The sequence below is a fragment of the Hyla sarda genome, chromosome 1, assembly GCF_029499605.1.
Source record: "Hyla sarda isolate aHylSar1 chromosome 1, aHylSar1.hap1, whole genome shotgun sequence".
Taxonomy (NCBI): domain Eukaryota; kingdom Metazoa; phylum Chordata; class Amphibia; order Anura; family Hylidae; genus Hyla; species Hyla sarda.
In genome coordinates, this window is record NC_079189.1 from 509158553 (window position 1) to 509174914 (window position 16362).

Sequence of the window (16362 nt, forward strand, 5' to 3'; positions counted from 1 at the left end):
TGATCACTGTCTTGTTTTGGTTCTGATACCATAGATATGATCACTGATGTGTTCTGGTTCTGATACTGTAGATATAATCTTTTAATGTAAGGATCACTGTCATGTTCTGGTTCCGTTAGCATAGATATAATCTTTATGTGTATGGATCACTGTCATGTTCTGGTTCCGGTACCGTAGATATAATCTTTATGTGTAAGGATCACGGTCATGTTTTGGTACCATAGATATAATAATTATGAAGATGATGATCACTGTCATGTTCTGGTACCATAGATATAATATACAGTGCCATGTTCTGGTACCATAGATATAATATACAGTGTCATGTTCTGGTACCATAGATATAATATACAGTGTCATGTTCTGGTACCATAGATATAATATACAGTGTCATGTTCTGGTACCATAGATATAATATACAGTGCCATGTTCTGGTACCATAGATATAATATACAGTGCCATGTTCTGGTACCATAGATATAATATACAGTGCCATGTTCTGGTACCATAGATATAATATACAGTGCTATGTTCTGGTTCCATAGATATAATATACAGTGCCATGTTCTGGTTCCATAGATATAATATACAGTGTCATGTTCTGGTACCATAGATATAATATACAGTGCCATGTTCTGGTACCATAGATATAATATACAGTGTCATGTTCTGGTACCATAGATATAATATACAGTGCCATGTTCTGGTACCATAGATATAATATACAGTGTCATGTTCTGGTACCATAGATATAATAATATACAGTATTATGATGATCACTGTCATGTTCTGGTACCATAGATATAATATACAGTGTCATGTTCTGGTACCATAGATATAATATACAGTGCCATGTTCTGGTACCATAGATATAATATACAGTGTCATGTTCTGGTACCATAGATATAATATACAGTGCCATGTTCTGGTACCATAGATATAATATACAGTGCTATGTTCTGGTTCCATGGGCACTATCATTAGAACTGTATGGGCACTATCATTAGCACACGAGTTCCCATCAGGACCCTGGGCATCCTATGAGATATGAGAAGTGAAGTCCTTACCTGTGTCCCCCCAGAGGGCCAGCAGCAGCAGCAGGAGGTGCAGGGGCCCCAGAGAGCGGCGGCGGTCAGCCCCGGGGCAGAAGAGTGCGGCCCTTCTCCCCATACCCATCCATCCAGGTCGCGGTGCCGGGCTCGGGGGTACAGCAGCGGGACAGCAGCGCTCACTGATCCGGACGGTGATGCCGGGAGCCGGGCACAGCCGCTTTCTCTTCCTCCTTAACGACCGCGGGAAAGTTTCCAGGAAACACAAATAAGGACGAAGACAAACAGAGAGCAGAGAGGAGGAGAGTTATACGGGAGCGGAGCAGACGGGACCGCGGAGCGGGGGGCACAGATCCCGGGGACACGGCTACACTGCGAGCAGGACAGGGAGAACGGCCAGAACGAGGAGGGAGGGGGAGGAGAGGGCTGACTGCTGGGCGGCTCCTCACACCGCACCGCTCCCTCCTCCTCCTCCTCCTCCCCGCTGACAGCCGCACCGCTCCCGCCCTGCACTCACTCCCAGGACTGGGCGGCCAGAGCGGCTGGGGGCCCGGGGAGGAGAGGGTACAGCAGACACTGGGCAGCGCAATACAGCACTGGGTACAATATACAGCACTGGGTACAATATACAGTACTGGGTACAATATACAGCACTGGGTACAATATACAGTACTGGGTACAATATACAGCACTGGGTACACTATACAGCACTGGGTACATTATACAGCACTGGGTACAATATACACTACTGGGTACAATATACAGTACTGGGTACAATATACAGTACTGGGTACACTATACAGCACTGGGTACATTATACAGCACTGGGTACAATATACAGCACTGGGTACATTATACAGCACTGGGTACAATATACAGCACTGGGTACAATATACAGCACTGGGTACAATATACAGTACTGGGTACACTATACAGCACTGGGTACAATATACAGCACTGGGTACATTATACAGCACTGGGTACATTATACAGCACTGGGTACAATATACAGTACTGGGTACAATATACAGCACTGGGTACAATATACAGCACTGGGTACATTATACAGCACTGGGTACAATATACAGCACTGGGTACAATATACAGCACTGGGTACATTATACAGCACTGGGTACAATATACAGCACTGGGTACATTATACAGTACTGGGTACATTATACAGTACTGGGTACAATATACAGCACTGGGTACATTATACAGTACTGGGTACATTATACAGCACTGGGTACAATATACAGCACTGGGTACATTATACAGTACTGGGTACATTATACAGCACTGGGTACAATATACAGCACTGGGTACATTATACAGTACTGGGTACATTATACAGTACTGGGTACAATATACAGCACTGGGTACAATATACAGTACTGGGTACAATATACAGTACTGGGTACAATATACAGCACTGGGTACACTATACAGCACTGGGTACATTATACAGCACTGGGTACAATATACACTACTGGGTACAATATACAGCACTGGGTACATTATACAGTACTGGGTACAATATACAGCACTGGGTACATTATACAGTACTGGGTACAATATACAGCACTGGGTACATTATACAGTACTGGGTACATTATACAGCACTGGGTACAATATACAGCACTGGGTACATTATACAGTACTGGGTACATTATACAGCACTGGGTACAATATACAGCACTGGGTACATTATACAGCACTGGGTACAATATACAGCACTGGTGATAATATACAGCACTGGGTACATTATACAGCACTAGGTACAATATACAGTACTGGGTACATTATACAGCACTGGGTACAATATACACTACTGGGTACAATATACAGCACTGGGTACATTATACAGTACTGGGTACAATATACAGCACTGGGTACATTATACAGCACTGGGTACAATATACAGCACTGGGTACATTATACAGTACTGGGTACAATATACAGCACTGGGTACATTATACAGTACTGGGTACATTATACAGCACTGGGTACAATATACAGCACTGGGTACATTATACAGTACTGGGTACATTATACAGTACTGGGTACAATATACAGCACTGGGTACAATATACAGTACTGGGTACAATATACAGTACTGGGTACAATATACAGCACTGGGTACACTATACAGCACTGGGTACATTATACAGCACTGGGTACAATATACACTACTGGGTACAATATACAGCACTGGGTACATTATACAGTACTGGGTACAATATACAGCACTGGGTACATTATACAGTACTGGGTACAATATACAGCACTGGGTACATTATACAGTACTGGGTACATTATACAGCACTGGGTACAATATACAGCACTGGGTACATTATACAGTACTGGGTACATTATACAGCACTGGGTACAATATACAGCACTGGGTACATTATACAGCACTGGGTACAATATACAGCACTGGTGATAATATACAGCACTGGGTACATTATACAGCACTAGGTACAATATACAGTACTGGGTACATTATACAGCACTGGGTACAATATACACTACTGGGTACAATATACAGCACTGGGTACATTATACAGTACTGGGTACAATATACAGCACTGGGTACATTAGACAGTACTGGGTACATTATACAGCACTGGGTACAATATACAGCACTGGGTACAATATACAGCACTGGTGATAATATACAGCACTGGGTACATTATACAGCACTAGGTACAATATACAGTACTGGGTACATTATACAGCACTGGGTACATTATACAGCACTAGGTACAATATACAGTATTGGGTACAATATACAGTACTGGGTACACTATACAGCACTGGGTACTATATACAGTACTGGGTACATTATACAGCACTGGGTACAATATACAGCACTGGGTACAATATACAGTACTGGGTACAATATACAGCACTGGGTACAATATACAGTACTGGGTACAATATACAGCACTGGGTACACTATACAGCACTGGGTACATTATACAGCACTGGGTACAATATACACTACTGGGTACAATATACAGTACTGGGTACAATATACAGTACTGGGTACACTATACAGCACTGGGTACATTATACAGCACTGGGTACAATATACAGCACTGGGTACATTATACAGCACTGGGTACAATATACAGCACTGGGTACAATATACAGCACTGGGTACAATATACAGTACTGGGTACACTATACAGCACTGGGTACAATATACAGCACTGGGTACATTATACAGCACTGGGTACATTATACAGCACTGGGTACAATATACAGTACTGGGTACAATATACAGCACTGGGTACAATATACAGCACTGGGTACATTATACAGCACTGGGTACAATATACAGCACTGGGTACAATATACAGCACTGGGTACATTATACAGCACTGGGTACAATATACAGCACTGGGTACATTATACAGTACTGGGTACATTATACAGTACTGGGTACAATATACAGCACTGGGTACATTATACAGTACTGGGTACATTATACAGCACTGGGTACAATATACAGCACTGGGTACATTATACAGTACTGGGTACATTATACAGCACTGGGTACAATATACAGCACTGGGTACATTATACAGTACTGGGTACATTATACAGTACTGGGTACAATATACAGCACTGGGTACAATATACAGTACTGGGTACAATATACAGTACTGGGTACAATATACAGCACTGGGTACACTATACAGCACTGGGTACATTATACAGCACTGGGTACAATATACACTACTGGGTACAATATACAGCACTGGGTACATTATACAGTACTGGGTACAATATACAGCACTGGGTACATTATACAGTACTGGGTACAATATACAGCACTGGGTACATTATACAGTACTGGGTACATTATACAGCACTGGGTACAATATACAGCACTGGGTACATTATACAGTACTGGGTACATTATACAGCACTGGGTACAATATACAGCACTGGGTACATTATACAGCACTGGGTACAATATACAGCACTGGTGATAATATACAGCACTGGGTACATTATACAGCACTAGGTACAATATACAGTACTGGGTACATTATACAGCACTGGGTACAATATACACTACTGGGTACAATATACAGCACTGGGTACATTATACAGTACTGGGTACAATATACAGCACTGGGTACATTATACAGCACTGGGTACAATATACAGCACTGGGTACATTATACAGTACTGGGTACAATATACAGCACTGGGTACATTATACAGTACTGGGTACATTATACAGCACTGGGTACAATATACAGCACTGGGTACATTATACAGTACTGGGTACATTATACAGCACTGGGTACAATATACAGCACTGGGTACATTATACAGTACTGGGTACATTATACAGTACTGGGTACAATATACAGCACTGGGTACAATATACAGTACTGGGTACAATATACAGTACTGGGTACAATATACAGCACTGGGTACACTATACAGCACTGGGTACATTATACAGCACTGGGTACAATATACACTACTGGGTACAATATACAGCACTGGGTACATTATACAGTACTGGGTACAATATACAGCACTGGGTACATTATACAGTACTGGGTACAATATACAGCACTGGGTACATTATACAGTACTGGGTACATTATACAGCACTGGGTACAATATACAGCACTGGGTACATTATACAGTACTGGGTACATTATACAGCACTGGGTACAATATACAGCACTGGGTACATTATACAGCACTGGGTACAATATACAGCACTGGTGATAATATACAGCACTGGGTACATTATACAGCACTAGGTACAATATACAGTACTGGGTACATTATACAGCACTGGGTACAATATACACTACTGGGTACAATATACAGCACTGGGTACATTATACAGTACTGGGTACAATATACAGCACTGGGTACATTAGACAGTACTGGGTACATTATACAGCACTGGGTACAATATACAGCACTGGGTACAATATACAGCACTGGTGATAATATACAGCACTGGGTACATTATACAGCACTAGGTACAATATACAGTACTGGGTACATTATACAGCACTGGGTACATTATACAGCACTAGGTACAATATACAGTATTGGGTACAATATACAGTACTGGGTACACTATACAGCACTGGGTACTATATACAGTACTGGGTACATTATACAGCACTGGGTACAATATACAGCACTGGGTACAATATACAGTACTGGGTACAATATACAGCACTGGGTACAATATACAGTACTGGGTACAATATACAGCACTGGGTACACTATACAGCACTGGGTACATTATACAGCACTGGGTACAATATACACTACTGGGTACAATATACAGTACTGGGTACAATATACAGTACTGGGTACACTATACAGCACTGGGTACATTATACAGCACTGGGTACAATATACAGCACTGGGTACATTATACAGCACTGGGTACAATATACAGCACTGGGTACAATATACAGCACTGGGTACAATATACAGTACTGGGTACACTATACAGCACTGGGTACAATATACAGCACTGGGTACATTATACAGCACTGGGTACATTATACAGCACTGGGTACAATATACAGTACTGGGTACAATATACAGCACTGGGTACAATATACAGCACTGGGTACATTATACAGCACTGGGTACAATATACAGCACTGGGTACAATATACAGCACTGGGTACATTATACAGCACTGGGTACAATATACAGCACTGGGTACATTATACAGTACTGGGTACATTATACAGTACTGGGTACAATATACAGCACTGGGTACATTATACAGTACTGGGTACATTATACAGCACTGGGTACAATATACAGCACTGGGTACATTATACAGTACTTGGTACATTATACAGCACTGGGTACAATATACAGCACTGGGTACATTATACAGTACTGGGTACATTATACAGTACTGGGTACAATATACAGCACTGGGTACAATATACAGTACTGGGTACAATATACAGCACTGGGTACACTATACAGCACTGGGTACATTATACAGCACTGGGTACAATATACACTACTGGGTACAATATACAGCACTGGGTACATTATACAGTACTGGGTACAATATACAGCACTGGGTACATTATACAGTACTGGGTACAATATACAGCACTGGGTACATTATACAGTACTGGGTACATTATACAGCACTGGGTACAATATACAGCACTGGGTACATTATACAGTACTGGGTACATTATACAGCACTGGGTACAATATACAGCACTGGGTACATTATACAGCACTGGGTACAATATACAGCACTGGTGATAATATACAGCACTGGGTACATTATACAGCACTAGGTACAATATACAGTACTGGGTACATTATACAGCACTGGGTACAATATACACTACTGGGTACAATATACAGCACTGGGTACATTATACAGTACTGGGTACAATATACAGCACTGGGTACATTATACAGCACTGGGTACAATATACAGCACTGGGTACATTATACAGTACTGGGTACAATATACAGCACTGGGTACATTATACAGTACTGGGTACATTATACAGCACTGGGTACAATATACAGCACTGGGTACATTATACAGTACTGGGTACATTATACAGCACTGGGTACAATATACAGCACTGGGTACATTATACAGTACTGGGTACATTATACAGTACTGGGTACAATATACAGCACTGGGTACAATATACAGTACTGGGTACAATATACAGTACTGGGTACAATATACAGCACTGGGTACACTATACAGCACTGGGTACATTATACAGCACTGGGTACAATATACACTACTGGGTACAATATACAGCACTGGGTACATTATACAGTACTGGGTACAATATACAGCACTGGGTACATTATACAGTACTGGGTACAATATACAGCACTGGGTACATTATACAGTACTGGGTACATTATACAGCACTGGGTACAATATACAGCACTGGGTACATTATACAGTACTGGGTACATTATACAGCACTGGGTACAATATACAGCACTGGGTACATTATACAGCACTGGGTACAATATACAGCACTGGTGATAATATACAGCACTGGGTACATTATACAGCACTAGGTACAATATACAGTACTGGGTACATTATACAGCACTGGGTACAATATACACTACTGGGTACAATATACAGCACTGGGTACATTATACAGTACTGGGTACAATATACAGCACTGGGTACATTAGACAGTACTGGGTACATTATACAGCACTGGGTACAATATACAGCACTGGGTACAATATACAGCACTGGTGATAATATACAGCACTGGGTACATTATACAGCACTAGGTACAATATACAGTACTGGGTACATTATACAGCACTGGGTACATTATACAGCACTAGGTACAATATACAGTATTGGGTACAATATACAGTACTGGGTACACTATACAGCACTGGGTACTATATACAGTACTGGGTACATTATACAGCACTGGGTACAATATACAGCACTGGGTACAATATACAGCACTGGTGATAATATACAGCACTGGTGATAATATACAGCACTGGGTACATTATACAGCACTGGTGATAATATGCTACACTGGGTACAATATACAGCACTGGGTACATTATACAGCACTAGGTACATTATACAGCACTGGGTACAATATACAGCACTGGGTACATTATACAGTACTGGGTACAATATACAGTACTGGGTACATTATACAGCACTGGGTACATTATACAGTACTGGGTACATTATACAGCACTGGGTATATTATACAGCACTAGGTACAATATACAGCACTGGGTACATTATACAGCACTGGGTACAATATACAGCACTGGGTACAATATACAGCGCTGGTGATAATATACAGCACTGGTGATAATATACTACACTGGGTACAATATACAGCACTGGGTACAATATACAGCACTGGGTACATTATACAGCACTGGGTACAATATACAGCACTGGGTACAATATACAGCACTGGGTACAATATACAGCACTGGTGATAATATACAGCACTGGGTACATTATACAGCACTGGGTACATTATACATCACTAGGTACAATATACAGCACTGGGTACAATATACAGCACTGGTGATAATATACAGCACTGGGTACTATATACAGCACTGGGTACATTATACAGCACTGGGTACATTATACAGCACTGGGTACTATATACAGTACTGGGTACAATATACAGTACTGGGTACACTATACAGCACTGGGTACATTATACAGCACTGGGTACTATATACAGCACTGGGTACAATATACAGCACTGGTGATAATATACAGCACTGGGTACACTATACAGCACTGGGTACACTATACAGCACTGGTGATAATATACAGCACTGGGTACAATATACACTACTGGGTACAATATACAGCACTGGGTACATTATACAGCACTGGATACAATATACAGCACTGGTGATAATATACAGCACTGGTGATAATATACAGCACTGGATACAATATACAGCACTGGTGATGATATACAGCACTGGTGATAATATACAGTACTGGTGATAATATACAACACTAATATACAGTACTGGTGATAATATACAACACTGGTGATAATATACAGCACTGGTGATAATATACAGTACTGGTGATAATATACAACACTGGTGATAATATACAGCACTGGTGATAATATACAGTACTGGTGATAATATACAACACTAATATACAGTACTGGTGATAATATACAACACTGGTGATAATATACAGTACTGGTGATAATATACAGTACTGGTGATAATATACAGTACTGGTGATAATATACAACACTAATATACAGTACTGGTGATAATATACAACACTAGTGATAATATACAGCACTGGTGATAATATACAGTACTGGTGATAATATACAACACTAATATACAGTACTGGTGATAATATACAACACTGGTGATAATATACAGTACTGGTGATAATATACAGTACTGGTGATAATATACAACACTAATATACAGTACTGGTGATAATATACAACACTGGTGATAATATACAGTACTGGTGATAATATACAGTACTGGTGATAATATACAGCACTGGTGATAATATACAGTACTGGTGATAATATACAACACTAATATACAGTACTGGTGATAATATACAACACTGGTGATAATATACAGTACTGGTGATAATATACAACACTAATATACAGTACTGGTGATAATATACAGTACTGGTGATAATATACAGCACTGGTGATAATATACAGTACTGGTGATAATATACAACACTAATATACATTACTGGTGATAATATACAACACTGGTGATAATATACAGTACTGGTGATAATATACAACACTAATATACAGTACTGGTGATAATATACAACACTGGTGATAATATACAGTACTGGTGATAATATACAACACTGGTGATAATATACAGTACTGGTGATAATATACAACACTAATATACATTACTGGTGATAATATACAACACTGGTGATAATATACAGCACTGGTGATAATATACAGTACTGGTGATAATATACAACACTGGTGATAATATACAGCACTGGTGATAATATACAGTACTGGTGATAATATACAACACTAATATACAGTACTGGTGATAATATACAACACTAATATACAGTACTGGTGATAATATACAACACTGGTGATAATATACAGCACTAGTTATATGTACATGATCATATACAACACTGGATATAACATACAGCACTGGCACAGTGTACAGGATCATATGCAGAACTGGTTAAAATGTACACGCTCATATACAGCATTGATAGTTAATGCCGGGGGAGCACAGCCAGTGGGGGCGCAGGCCGCAAAACAGATCAGTCCGCCCACTTCTTGGTAAATAATTAAGACATGCGCAGGGGCCGGCCTCTGCTTGTTGTTACTCTGACAATGAGGGGCAGCCACCTACGGCGTCCATATTAGGACATCATCAGTTGTCAGCCGTCCCGCCTCCTCCCTCGGACCAATCTCCGTCAGGCGTCAGCCGCAACTCCCTCATCCGAAACTCCCTCATCCAAAACGCTGTCATTCCTCAGACGATTCTCACTCAGACGTACGCAATGTACAGCAGAACCCGTATAGCAGGGAGCCGACACTGAATAGCATGTACAGCAGAACCCGTATAGCAGAGCCGACACTGAATACCATGTACAGCAGAACCCGTATAGCAGGGAGCCGACACTGAATAGCATGTACAGCAGAACCCGTATAGCAGAGCCGACACTGAATACCATGTACAGCAGAACCCGTATAGCAGGGAGCCGACACTGAATAGCATGTACAGCAGAACCCGTATAGTAGAGCCGACACTGAATACCATGTACAGCAGAACCCGTATAGCAGTGCCGACACTGAATAGCATGTACAGCAGAACCCGTATAGCAGAGCCGACACTGAATACCATGTACAACAGAACCCGTATAGCAGGGAGCCGACACTGAATAGCATGTACAGCAGAACCCGTATAGCAGAGCCGACACTGAATACCATGTACAGCAGAACCCGTATAGCAGGGAGCCGACACTGAATACCATGTACAGCAGAACCCGTATAGCAGTGCCGACACTGAATAGCATGTACAGCAGAACCCGTATAGCAGAGCCGACACTGAATACCATGTACAGCAGAACCCGAATAGCAGGGAGCCGACACTGAATACCATGTACAACAGAACCCGTATAGCAGGGAGCCGACACTGAATACCATGTACAGCAGAACCCGTATAGCAGGGAGCTGACACTGAATAGCATGTACAGCAGAACCCGTATAGCAGAGCCGACACTGAATACCATGTACAGCAGAACCCGTATAGCAGAGCCGACACTGAATAGCATGTACAGCAGAACCCGTATAGCAGGGAGCCGACACTGAATACCATGTACAGCAGAACCCGTATAGCAGGGAGCCGACACTGAATAGCATGTACAGCAGAACCCGTATAGCAGAGCCGACACTGAATACCATGTACAGCAGAACCCGTATAGCAGGGAGCCGACACTGAATAGCATGTACAGCAGAACCCGTATAGCAGAGCCGACACTGAATAGCATGTACAGCAGAACCCGTATAGCAGAGCCAACACTGAATACCATGTACAACAGAACCCGTATAGCAGAGCCAACACTGAATACCATGTACAGCAGAACCCGTATAGCTGAGCCGACACTGAATAGCATGTACAGCAGAACCCGTATAGCAGAGCCGACACTGAATACCATGTACAGCAGAACCCGTATAGCAGGGAGCCGACACTGAATACCATGTACAGCAGAACCCGTATAGCAGTGCCGACACTGAATACCATGTACAGCAGAACCCGTATAGCAGTGCCGACACTGAATACCATGTACAGCAGAACCCGTATAGCAGGGAGCCGACACTGAATACCATGTACAGCAGAACCCGTATAGCAGGGAGCCGACACTGAATAGCATGTACAGCAGAACCCGTATAGCAGAGCCGACACTGAATAGCATGTACAGCAGAACCCGTATAGCAGGGAGCCGACACTGAATAGCATGTACAGCAGAACCCGTATAGCAGAGCCGACACTGAATAGCATGTACAGCAGAACCCGTATAGCAGGGAGCCGACACTGAATACCATGTACAGCAGAACCCGTATAGCAGGGAGCCGACACTGAATACCATGTACAGCAGAACCCGTATAGCAGGGAGCCGACACTGAATACCATGTACAGCAGAACCCGTATAGCAGGGAGCCGACACTGAATACCATGTACAGCAGAACCCGTATAGCAGAGCTGACACTGAATACCATGTACAGCAGAACCCGTATAGCAGGGAGCCGACACTGAATACCATGTACAGCAGAACCCGTATAGCAGGGAGCCGACACTGAATACCATGTACAGCAGAACCCGTATAGCAGGGAGCCGACACTGAATACCATGTACAGCAGAACCCGTATAGCAGGGAGCCGACACTGAATACCATGTACAGCAGAACCCGTATAGCAGGGAGCCGACACTGAATACCATGTACAGCAGAACCCGTATAGCAGGGAGCCGACACTGAATAGCATGTACAGCAGAACCCGTATAGCAGGGAGCCGACACTGAATAGCATGTACAGCAGAACCCGTATAGCAGTGCCGACACTGAATACCATGTACAGCAGAACCCGTATAGCAGTGCCGACACTGAATACCATGTACAGCAGAACCCGTATAGCAGGGAGCCGACACTGAATACCATGTACAGCAGAACCCGTATAGCAGAGCCGACACTGAATACCATGTACAGCAGAACCCGTATAACAGGGAGCCGACACTGAATACCATGTACAGCAGAACCCGTATAGCAGAGCCGACACTGAATAGCATGTACAGCAGAACCCGTATAGCAGTGCCGACACTGAATAGCATGTACAGCAGAACCCGTATAGCAGAGCCGACACTGAATAGCATGTACAGCAGAACCCGTATAGCAGGGAGCAGACACTGAATACCATGTACAGCAGAACCCGTATAGCAGAGCCGACACTGAATAGCATGTACAGCAGAACCCGTATAGCAGGGAGCCGACACTGAATAGCATGTACAGCAGAACCCGTATAGCAGAGCCGACACTGAATAGCATGTACAGCAGAACCCGTATAGCAGGGAGCCGACACTGAATACCATGTACAGCAGAACCCGTATAGCAGGGAGCCGACACTGAATACCATGTACAGCAGAACCCGTATAGCAGAGCCGACACTGAATAGCATGTACAGCAGAACCCGTATAGCAGAGCCGACACTGAATAGCATGTACAGCAGAACCCGTATAGCAGGGAGCCGACACTGAATACCATGTACAGCAGAACCCGTATAGCAGGGAGCCGACACTGAATACCATGTACAGCAGAACCCGTATAGCAGGGAGCCGACACTGAATAGCATGTACAGCAGAACCCGTATAGCAGAGCCAACACTGAATACCATGTACAACAGAACCCGTATAGCAGAGCCAACACTGAATACCATGTACAGCAGAACCCGTATAGCTGAGCCGACACTGAATAGCATGTACAGCAGAACCCGTATAGCAGAGCCGACACTGAATACCATGTACAGCAGAACCCGTATAGCAGGGAGCCGACACTGAATACCATGTACAGCAGAACCCGTATAGCAGTGCCGACACTGAATACCATGTACAGCGGAACCCGTATAGCAGTGCCGACACTGAATACCATGTACAGCAGAACCCGTATAGCAGGGAGCCGACACTGAATACCATGTACAGCAGAACCCGTATAGCAGGGAGCCGACACTGAATAGCATGTACAGCAGAACCCGTATAGCAGAGCCGACACTGAATAGCATGTACAGCAGAACCCGTATAGCAGGGAGCCGACACTGAATAGCATGTACAGCAGAACCCGTATAGCAGAGCCGACACTGAATAGCATGTACAGCAGAACCCGTATAGCAGGGAGCCGACACTGAATACCATGTACAGCAGAACCCGTATAGCAGGGAGCCGACACTGAATAGCATCCGACACTGAATAGCATGTACAGCAGAACCCGTATAGCAGGGAGCCGACACTGAATACCATGTACAGCAGAACCCGTATAGCAGAGCCGACACTGAATACCATGTACAGCGGAACCCGTATAGCAGTGCCGACACTGAATACCATGTACAGCAGAACCCGTATAGCAGAGCCGACACTGAATACCATGTACAGCAGAACCCGTATAGCAGGGAGCCGACACTGAATACCATGTACAGCAGAACCCGTATAGCAGGGAGCCGACACTGAATACCATGTACAGCAGAACCCGTATAGCAGAGCCGACACTGAATACCATGTACAGCAGAACCCGTATAGCAGGGAGCCGACACTGAATACCATGTACAGCAGAACCCGTATAGCAGGGAGCCGACACTGAATACCATGTACAGCAGAACCCGTATAGCAGAGCCGACACTGAATACCATGTACAGCAGAACCCGTATAGCAGGGAGCCGACACTGAATACCATGTACAGCAGAACCCGTATAGCAGGGAGCCGACACTGAATACCATGTACAGCAGAACCCGTATAGCAGAGCCGACACTGAATACCATGTACAGCAGAACCCGTATAGCAGGGAGCCGACACTGAATACCATGTACAGCAGAACCCGTATAGCAGGGAGCCGACACTGAATAGCATGTACAGCAGAACCCGTATAGCAGTGCCGACACTGAATAGCATGTACAGCAGAACCCGTATAGCAGAGCCGACACTGAATAGCATGTACAGCAGAACCCGTATAGCAGGGAGCAGACACTGAATACCATGTACAGCAGAACCCGTATAGCAGAGCCGACACTGAATAGCATGTACAGCAGAACCCGTATAGCAGGGAGCCGACACTGAATAGCATGTACAGCAGAACCCGTATAGCAGAGCCGACACTGAATAGCATGTACAGCAGAACCCGTATAGCAGGGAGCCGACACTGAATACCATGTACAGCAGAACCCGTATAGCAGGGAGCCGACACTGAATACCATGTACAGCAGAACCCGTATAGCAGGGAGCCGACACTGAATAGCATGTACAGCAGAACCCGTATAGCAGAGCCGACACTGAATACCATGTACAGCAGAACCCGTATAGCAGGGAGCCGACACTGAATACCATGTACAGCAGAACCCGTATAGCAGGGAGCCGACACTGAATACCATGTACAGCAGAACCCGTATAGCAGAGCCGACACTGAATACCATGTACAACAGAACCCGTATAGCAGAGCCGACACTGAATACCATGTACAACAGAACCCGTATAGCAGAGCCGACACTGAATAGCATGTACAGCAGAACCCGTATAGCAGGGAGCCGACACTGAATAGCATGTACAGCAGAACCCGTATAGCAGAGCCGACACTGAATAACATGTACAGCAGAACCCGTATAGCAGAGCCGACACTGAATACCATGTACAGCAGAACCCGTATAGCAGGGAGCCGACACTGAATACCATGTACAGCAGAACCCGTATAGCAGAGCCGACACTGAATAGCATGTACAGCAGAACCCGTATAGCAGGGAGCCGACACTGAATACCATGTACAGCAGAACCTGTATAGCAGAGCCGACACTGAATACCATGTACAGCAGAACCCGTATAGCAGGGAGACAACACTGAATAGCATGTACAGCAGAACCCGTATAGCAGAGCCGACACTGAATACCATGTACAACAGAACCCATATAGCAGGGAGCCGACACTGAATAGCATGTACAGCAGAACCCGTAGAGCAGAGCCGACACTGAATACC

At 43.8% G+C, this 16362-nt stretch overlaps 1 protein-coding gene across 1 annotated transcript in view; it reads right to left on the reverse strand.

Annotated features, from left to right (window-relative positions):
* The window catches only part of RGMB (repulsive guidance molecule BMP co-receptor b), a 116907-nt gene that overhangs the window by 51628 nt on the left and 48917 nt on the right, over nt 1–16362 (reverse strand). The window contains exon 4 of the mRNA XM_056537551.1: nt 1068–1282. Coding sequence (XP_056393526.1) covers nt 1068–1282 — 215 coding nt within the window. The remainder of the gene's footprint in view (nt 1–1067; nt 1283–16362) is intronic.